Source organism: Mesoplodon mirus, assembly GCF_964341445.2.
Source record: "Mesoplodon mirus genome assembly, chromosome: 13".
In the NCBI taxonomy this organism is placed as follows: domain Eukaryota; kingdom Metazoa; phylum Chordata; class Mammalia; order Artiodactyla; family Ziphiidae; genus Mesoplodon; species Mesoplodon mirus.
This window is the reverse complement of record NC_138989.1, coordinates 37,480,741-37,490,490: the sequence shown is the minus strand read 5'-3', so window position 1 is coordinate 37,490,490 and position 9,750 is coordinate 37,480,741. Positions and strand designations below refer to the sequence as shown.

Sequence of the window (9,750 nt, the reverse complement as noted above, 5' to 3'; positions counted from 1 at the left end):
CAGAACAGAAAGTGGAAAACCTAGAGTATGGACTAAGATGAGGCATTGCCTGGATGCAGTTGTGCAAAATAGCAAAGGCTGCACAGCTGTGGGCAGCCAGGAGTGGTTATGTGGGGCTGAGAGGATTAGAAGTGCTGCTCAAAACAGTGTGATATATCCTCCTTCTTCTAGCTACGATGCTGGTGGAGAGTTGTCTCAGACCTGAAACCAGAGCAAACCACCTGGGAGGGTTGGAACAATGATATCGAAGGAGCTTGGCGACCTGGGAATGTTTGAGTAGCCATGTGAGCTTGGACTGTACTAGAGACAGAAATAAATTTCTTTTATTGAAGCAACTGTTATTTGGGGAACTAAAAAAAGATAAGTCTGATCATCACAAGCTGTAAACATCAAACTGGAGAGATTTGTTTAGACAGTGAATAAAAATTTTAGGTGTCAGTAAACAGTTGGCAGACCCATGGTCTACATGACAATCACGTTGAGAATCTCAGCACCATTTGGCTCAGTCCATGACACCAAAGAACAGTCTAACAACTTGGTACTGCATCAACTGGGTGGTGTTGCCATCCAAACAGAGCTCCTCCAAATTCTTTATTAAATATACACATTCTTGCCTTGCCAAAGTGTATTTTAAGCTGAAACAATGCATTCTTTTACAGATATGATTATCTTATATCACCGATCACACCAATTCTTAAGAATGAAATAGCCCATGGAACACTAAATACATTTCCACTGAATAATTAAACTTTGTAACTAATGGCTAATAAGCGACCATACTGGACAGAGCCTTGAGTATAACATTCCTTCAAAGTGCCTACAGTGATCTAAGGGGACGTTGGTGCCACATCATGAAGGAAGAGATAGGGAGAGAGAGGTGGGGCAGCACAACCTGGAAGTGGTGGAGCTGGGATTTGAACCCAGGTTTGTTTGCCTCAAAAGCCCATGCTTTACCCATTACGCTAGATCTGATTGAGGGAAACTGTGAGCTTTGCTATTCTCTGGGACTTTAGAAGGTCTAAAATAAGTAGTTCACCTGCTTTGTGCTTAAAAGGCAGGGGTGGGGATGGGGAGGGAGGATGGGGGGGATGAGGGGGAGGATTGTAAGGGAGGAGCACTGGAGTTGAGCTGAGTACCTGGGCTGAGTCTTTGCCCTGCTGCTTGCTTGCTGTGTGAATAGGAAAATGGCTGAGAATCTCTAACCTCAGGTGCTTCACTGAGAAAATGACAACAATAAAATGTACCTGTACCTCGCAGGCTTTTTTGAGAAGTGAAACAAGGATACGTATATGTAATATTAGAAGTGCTTCGTAAACCATAATGTGCTACATTTCCTGAGCATTTACAGTGGACCAGACATAGTGTTAAACACTTTCCAAGGATTATCTCATTTAATCACCACTGCAACACTATGAGCTAACTGCTTTTCCACCCCGTTTTCCAGGAATTTGAGGCCTAGCTTGCCCGAGGTCACGTGACCATTAGTGGGCGGGGCTGGCATTGGAAGGTGGTACCCAGGGCTCTGGGCTACTCTCATCACACAGATGCCTGTGCACCTGGGCTGTATGATCACCCCCTATATGCAGACCACTGACATAATCTAGACAACTTGTCTCAGATTAAAATGTACCCTAGGGACTTCCCTGGTGGCGCAGTGGTTAAGAATCCACCTGCCAATGTAGGGGACACGGGTTCCAGCCCTGGTCTGGGAAGATCCCACAAGCCGCGGAGCAACTAAGCCCGTGCGCCACAACTACTGAGCCTGAACTCTGGAGCCCGTGCTCCGCAACAAGAGAAGCCAACGCAATGAGAAACCTGTGCACCACAAGGAAGAGTAGTCCCCACTAGCCACAACTAGAGAAAGCTGGTGCGCAGCAATGAAGACCCAACACAGCCATAAATTAAAAAATAAATAATTTAATTAATTTAAAAAAATAAAATGTACCCTAGAGCTGCAAGATCTCCGGCTTCTCCTGTTGGGGCTGCCCCGGCTGAGATGCAGGAGAGACATCTCTCTGCCTGTGAGCTGCTCTTCACTAAGATGAAGAATACAGTTTCTGAACATGTTCTTAATCTTATTCCATTTATCTAGCCGTTAGCCTTGTAAATGTCTGCAGTGCCCCCATGCTAAATGTATGTATTTGTTTTTGTGCTTTCTCATTAATCCAAATGAACTGGGGATTCTAAGGCATTCTTTCCTTTATTTTCAACAATATGTAAGCATAAAATTGTTTATGTCTTAGTCTCTAAAATTTGACTGTGTTGGGAAATTAGGATGTTTACAGTTTTAAAGCAGAAGGAGAGGCTAAATAATGTCTATCACTTTCTTAGGATTCACTAAATATTCACGATTTTGATAAAGTCACAAAGAGGTCTGGAGTGAAATATGCATCCTCCTCATCTTTTTCAACCCAACTTGGTAGATGAGGTTGAAATGTGAGTTTATATCTGAGAGCCAGCTTTCTCCCCTTGCCTCATTCCCATCTGTTATCCTTAAAATATTATTGAAAATGCCTGTGTGAAATTCTTAGAGGATGTGAGAGCTTTAAAATTAACTAACCATAGGCTCCCATTAATGCACTGAAGCCTGAAATCACCCTGGCAGACAAACATTTTGTATAAGGTGTAACTGAAAATAATACCACGAGTAAACCACTTTTTTTTCATTTTAAGCTTTGTCCCATTCACAGTACTCAGGGCAAAAGAAACCCTGACCTATGCCAAAGGAAAAAAACAAAAGAACATGGATTTCAGATAAGAATGATCCAGAAACCAAAGGAATTTGGAAAGAGCTTTGTAGATGCAAAGTAGCAAATGCAGAACATGAAGGCAAGTAGGGGGGCCAGCAACTTTGGGTGGTGAACCCACCGAGTTTCAATAGACATTTTCACCAACATCTAAACGAAAAACCACCGCGGGGATGGTCAGTTACCAGCTGGAAAGGATGAGGGAGACATCATCTCCTCCTGCCCAGATTGCACCCCTTTCCTATTTAGAGGCTTCACAGGAGGGAGCTGTAATATGATTATTTGTTGATGAAGGGATTTCTAATTGCTGCTTCAGAGGAGACTAACATGACCTATTGGTTTCCTTTGATGTTTTGTTTGCTGACACAATTGCTAAACTTTGAAATGCAGTCAAACTGTAATTTAGTTCAGAAGCTTCTTCTTAAACGTATATTGCAGCACAGAACTGATTTTTAGTCAAAATCCACTTCTCAGAATTTTTTGTTAATGCAAATCCTTTCTTCATAAAAGGCATATGTGGGCTTCACTGGTGGCACAGTGGTTAAGAATCAGCCTGCCAATGCAGGGGACATGGGTTTGATCCCTGGCCCAGGAAGATCCCACATGCTACGGAGCAACTAAGCCCATGCGCCACAAGTACTGAGCACAGGCTCAGTACTTGTGGCGCATGGGCTTAGTTGCTCCGTAGCATGTGGGATTAAAGATTTAAAAAAAAAAAGAACAAAAGCAATGCTTAAGTTGGGCTGATTTGGGCTCTGGGAAGAGAGGGCAGCCATTCTTTCAATGGATGCATTTCATTTTGCCCCACCTCTCAAGTTCCAAATGCTCTGGAGATTCATTCATCTTCCTTCTTCTCCTCCTCACACTTTTCCTTCCTTCTTTTTCTTTGACACCCAAATCCAAATGATGTATAAGTGGAGCAGATCTTGGTTGGGTAGGAGTGGGAAACATTGTCCATCTTTATTTTTTTTCACTGCAAACTCCACGTTAGATCCAAGTTTGCTAAAACATACAAGGTTCCCCTAGCCCCTGGAGGTATACTTAAAGTCAGCAAATAAGCACAGTGCATTTTTTTTTGAAAGCAATCAAATTTCCTCGATGATCAGTCATTTAAAACTATACTAAGACCAGCAAACTTGCAATGAAGCAGAAAGCAAAATTCACTTTTTAAAAAGACAAAACAAAGGATCATAAAGACATTTCATTCTTGCTGTAGGCGTCTTCCAAATGTTTCCCCGGATCCCAAGGGAGTGCTTTACATCTCCTTTGCTATTAGGAGTATCTGGGTAAAAGTTTGAGAAGCAGTGTGAGATTCTGGTAAATTATTTTCTAAAACACAGTCTGCTTTTGTATCTGAGAGGAGTATTTCTTTATTTCTGGGGTTCGTGGAATGAGAAATTATGTAGTCCTTGGCTGGACACTTAAGTCTGTTCCTGGGCTTGCCAAAAAGGCTTGGGTTGAGTTACTGGACTGGACTACATATTCCCACTCTGAGACCACCGGGATTGTAAAACTGTTGATGCTGAGTCCATTTCTTGTAAATGGCTCCACATATTCACGAATAAATAGTTTAGTTCTGTTATTGTTGGTTTTGGAGTCACCCCCCAACACACACACACAGTTATCTTGTTTATGCAGAAGTATCAAGCACTGGCATTCTCTCTGTTCCGCATTTGTTGGAAAGTAAATAGGCAGCAATAAAGAAATTTTATTATGCATGTTTCTGCCTTGGGTGGCACCTGGAATTTGCTGAATTTGCTGAGAGCAACTTAAATTTTAAAAGGCTCCTGAGCCTCACCTTTTTCATGCCATTTGAGTCAGATGGAAAACCAAATAATTAGAATAAGCAAGCTGTGTGGGTCTTTTCTCTTGCTCTCGGCTGACTCCAGACCCTGCTGTGGAATTCCAGCACCTCTTCCCCACCCCCCTTCCAGCTGCTAAACTTCCATGACCAGATCTAAACAACTATCTTCCCTCCTCTCCCCATCTCAGATAATCAACAACTGAGTTAGCATATTACCTAGGATATCACGGTACAAAAAATGTTCAGAGTAGAAAACAAACAAAACAAAACCACTCCTAACCATTGATTTATCAAAACATCTCATTTACTTTATGTTGGTCTTCTTCAAACTTGAAAAGTGACTTTAAAGCAATGAAGCCAATTTTCACCAGCATTATATAGACTCTGACTAATGCCAACCAAAAGCACTTTGCCCAGACTGCTTCCCACTAACTTGTACCCAGAGGGGATGGGGTGAAGCAGAATTGAAGAACAAATGTAAACAAAAGTCCAGACATACTGCTCTTTCTTTCAGTGACTCACCCCCGAATGGGACCCTGTCTGAGATCCCACAAAATCCTGTTAAATCTTTCTAGGCAAGATGCTTAACTGCTGTTAGGCTTAGGGAAGAAAATCAATATCATATCTTCCCAGTGATACTGAATTTTGGTAATGATCTCAACTTCTGGAGAAGGTAGCATGGTGTGGTGAACGAAGATTCAGCATCAGACTCAGACCAGCCAGGGTTTAAATCCCAGAGCCACCGTGTTTTGGCTGTGCACCATTGGATACATGACAGGTCCTCCCGGGCCTCTTTTTTTTTTTTCCACCTGCAAAATGAGAAATTGATGACAAAGATTAAATGAGACAGCAGATGAGAGAAGCAAGCCCAGTGCTAGGCACACAATCAATGTAAGCATCCCTTCTTTTTTAAAATCAGATCACAGACTATGAACATAAAGTAACTCCCCACCAAGAGCTGACTCTGGCCGAGGGTGCTGTTTTCTACGAAGGGAGCTCTTGGTGGCCCTTAGTTGTGACTGCTGATTGCACACATCTGGAAACTATGACAACTGTTTTGCTTTGAGCTCAGCTTGGCCCAAATATAGCTCTATATAAAGCAGCTTCTATCCCTCAGTTTTTCCCAACACATCATAGCTTGGCATGAATTTGGGCAGAAGAGTGGGTGTCAAAAGAAATGCAAAATATCTGGGAGGAATTCAGATTTAACTAAGAATCACCCAGCCCTGTATGGCCCGTGGAGTAGCTCCCTGTAGTAACTGTCCCTGGAGTAGCTCATTCAACACTCACAGGAGCCTAGTACGAAGCTCTATTATTATGCCTACTTTGCAGAAGTTTCAGCTGAGTCTGGGAGGTTAAGTGGCTTTCTCAGGGTCACAGAAATAATAAGGTTTGATATAAGATCCCAGGCTTTTTGACCTGGTTAAGAAAGCAGGAGGATTTACAAGGTTGGAAGATGGGCAATGGCAGTGTCTACTTGCCAAAGCCTGCTTTGAGTTGACACCATCCACAACAAGTGCCAGGAAGGGGGGTTGTTGGGAGGAATGTCCCAGATAAGGTGCTTTTACCTTTAGAAACCCTGTGCCGAGCCCCTCTGTCCATTATGTCACATATAGACTGGGGCAGGTAGTGAGATCTGGCTAATTAAGCATGTCATGTAAACAATATCTGATCACTAACTTTAAAAACATTTGTAAGGGCTTCCCTGGTGGTTCAGTGGTTAAGAATCCATCTGCCAATGCAGGGGACACGGGTTCGAACCCTGGTCTGGGAAGATCCCACATGCCGCGGAGCAACAAAGCCCGTGCGCCACAACTACTGAGCCTGCACTCTAGAGCCTGCAAGCCACAACTATTGAGCCCTCGTGCCACAACTACTGAAGCCCACGTGCCCGTGCTCTGCAACAAGAGAAGCCACCGCAATGAGAAGCCCGCTCACCGCAACGAAGAGTAGCCCCTGCTCGCCACAACTAGAGAAAGCCCGCACGCAGCAGCGAAGACCCACTGCAGCCAAAAATAAATAAATAAAATAAATAAATTTATTTTAAAAAAAGAATGCTACAATTGTCAGCTTTCTGGGGTTTTTTTTTTTAACTGTTTAAAGAAATACAGAGCAATTCTTGTTTTTTTTTACCATCAAAAACAACAACAGTTTATTCGAATTATTTTTAATTCTTTAGCAAGAAACATTCATTTTTTCATGTGAAGGGAAAACCCTGAAGATGTCCAGCCTTAGGTCAGACAAAAATAGCTGAGTCCTAGCACCTACAGAGCAATTCTAAACACAATTCCCTTATGGGTTTAACTGATTAATTTGTTCTTTCTTTTCACCTGAAAAGCTTCCATTTTCCTCTTGCTCCTTTGTTCTCAGGAGGCAGTTTTGAGTCCCAACATGCCCTGCATCCCCTCCTCCTGTGTCCACTGCCGAAGCAGGGGAATCAGAGTGTGGGCTTCAGCACAACCCCAACTGGATGACAAACAGTAGAGTAATATGCTGGTAGCGTTTTTAAAATTCCAGAATACCAGAATACAGTTCTGCAGCCCCCCTCTCTCCAAATCAAAGCCTACTGAATGAAATGATGACTGCACTCAAGTGCAATTATACTGAGCACGTCAAATTGAAACACTGAAAGTAAATCTTACATTCAGATATTGCATTTCATATCTCAGCGTATGCCAAATAAGCTAGTGACATTTTTATCATTGTTGAGTGTAATGTCAGGATACAAACTTCTACAAATTTTCTACATGACTTTTTCCACTTTATCTGTTTTCCAGTTATGGGTTGAATACATGGTGTGACTTTTAATATTCTCTCCTCCTTCTTCCCCGCATTTTAGGACAAGGGATCAAACTCAATCTTGATTATCCTAAATTTACCCTTAGGTAACCTCAGACCCAGAGGGTTTTTTTGTTTTGTTTTGTTTGTTTGTTTTAATTTGTGTGGGAAAAGAGAGAGGAAAATCTTCCAAATAACCCTATAAACCTGGTCCTATGGATGCTGGCAAATGGCCTGGAAGGGACAAGTGCCAGCATGTTATAGAAGACCACAGTGGCTGGTGGCTACCAGCTCAGGTCTCTCAGGTCGTGGAAACTCGGTAATAACCGAGGGAACTGTGGGTTTTAACCTATGTCAGATTTCGAAGATGGGGCGGGCTTAGTTGAGCCGGATCTCCCTGGGGGCGCGTAAGGGAAGCGGTTGGGAATGAATGAGCCGAGGCCCCGAGCCCGCGTTCCTGGCGGTGGCGCCCTAGCTCCAGCGCGGTGACGACAAGCGTTAAGGTAACAACCGCCGCCGCCGCCGCCGCCGCCGCCAGAGGATGGCTTCCAGCTTCAAGAAGTCAAACGTGGCCTCCATCAGCCAGAAAAGAAAGGTGGAGCCTAAGCCCGAACTCACTGAAAATCAGAAGCAAGAAATTCGCGAAGCGTTTGACCTCTTCGATGCCGACGGCAGCGGCACCATCGACATGAAGGAGCTGAAGGTGGCCCTGAGGGCGCTGGGCTTTGAACCCAGGAAGGAGGAGATGAAGAGGATGATCGCCGAGGTGGACAAGGAAGGCACAGGGAAAGTCAGCTTCAATGACTTCTTGGCTGTGATGACTCAGAAGATGGCCCAGAAAGACACCAAGGAAGAAATCCTGAGGGCTTTCAGGCTCTTTGATGATGATGAAACTGGGAAGATCTCTTTCAGAAACCTAAAGCGCGTGGCCACCGAGTTGGGGGAAAACCTCACTGATGAGGAGCTGCAGGAAATGATTGACGAAGCAGATCGGGATGGAGACGGTGAAGTGAACGAGGAAGAGTTTCTTCGGATCATGAAAAAGACCAGCCTCTATTAAAGTCGGTTTCTCCCACAAGCACGTGTAGGGAGATTGAGTTGACTTGCTGGGTTCCCTGCTTCTGTTGTGTGAAACCTTGAGGTAGAGGCCAGCACAGTCTCTCCTGTTACCCCCAGTTGGTCTAGATAGTTCTATTTCCAAATCTCTAGCTCAATTATAGAATTTTAAAGATGCTTTTAATGTGAGTTTTGGTTTTTCATTCCCAAGAGCAGACCTGGAGGAGTGTAGGTTGAATCAAAGATCCTGAAACTTCTTTCCATCCACCATTTGCCTTGATTGGTGGACACCCATTAAACTGAAGGCAAGACAGCTTCTTGGGACAAACAGCAAAGCAGTTCCCTTGTCGCTTCTTTGGTAGTCTTATATTATCTTGCTTCATATATTATTCCTTAAATTCAAGTCATTGTTCTCGCATGATAAGGTGGAATCACCAGCAGGTCATCCTAGCCATTGATTTTCACTTAACTGAATACTGGTTTGAAGGAAAACAGTGCAGCCATTTATTGGGCTCAGGAAAGGTACTGCTCTAAAGGATAGGCTTGCCTTTGGCTGGTGGTAAATTGTGCTATTTAAACTGTTCTCTGGCTTCGTCACATGCAAATGATTCTTGATTTGTGTGTACATTATCTACTGTGGATTATCGGGGCCATGATGTATTCTTGGGCTACAGAATAAAAACAGAATTTAATATTGGCCCAAGCAAAGTATGATTTGCTTAAGAGATTAAGCTAACTAATGACTTTGAGTAAATATTTATAAATGTAAGATCTTAGCTTAGGAAGTTGTAAAAAAAATATCTATAACACACTTTGAGCTACTTATCTGTCCTTGGAGAGATAAACTAGTGTTTTAGTTATTAGATGAGTTATACTATAACCTTAGTCATTTTATTATTGCTTTATTACAAGCCACTGTCTACCTTCTAATTCTTAGAACATCTTGGTTCTTAATACTTAATTTCCCCTCCTCTGGTATAGAGTTGATGCCAGAATGTCTGGCATTTAGGTAGTTCTCTATTTTATAATCCCAGGAAACTACTTGTTGTGGCTTGTGTATGCGTTAATACTACTTGTTCTCTGTTATAAATTAAACCTGTCTTGTTTTGAAATAAAATACCTACCCATTTGAACATCTACAAATATGAAGTTAGAGAAAAGTTAAATAATATAACTGTGGGAAGATAATGAAATCTATCTGCTGAGATGGAGGCCTGGACAGATGTTTTGATAACAGGCAACAAAACTAGCAAACAGGCAAGATATTTTGGTCACAACTAAATTAAGTCTTCATACAAAGTCCCATTAAAATAAATGCTGAAATTCCGGAAAATTTTTCACTTGCTTTGCCAGCAGTTTTACCCT

The 9,750-nt window shown here is 42.7% G+C and overlaps 1 protein-coding gene across 1 annotated transcript; it reads left to right on the top strand.

Annotated features, from left to right (window-relative positions):
* Positions 1 to 7,870: 7,870 nt before the first annotated feature.
* CETN1 (centrin 1) lies at positions 7,871 to 8,389 on the top strand (the record flags this gene model as incomplete). Its single annotated transcript, XM_082641340.1, has 1 exon — positions 7,871 to 8,389. One exon carries the CDS (start codon positions 7,871 to 7,873, stop codon positions 8,387 to 8,389), a length of 519 nt encoding a protein of 172 aa, XP_082497466.1.
* Positions 8,390 to 9,750: the final 1,361 nt, after the last annotated feature.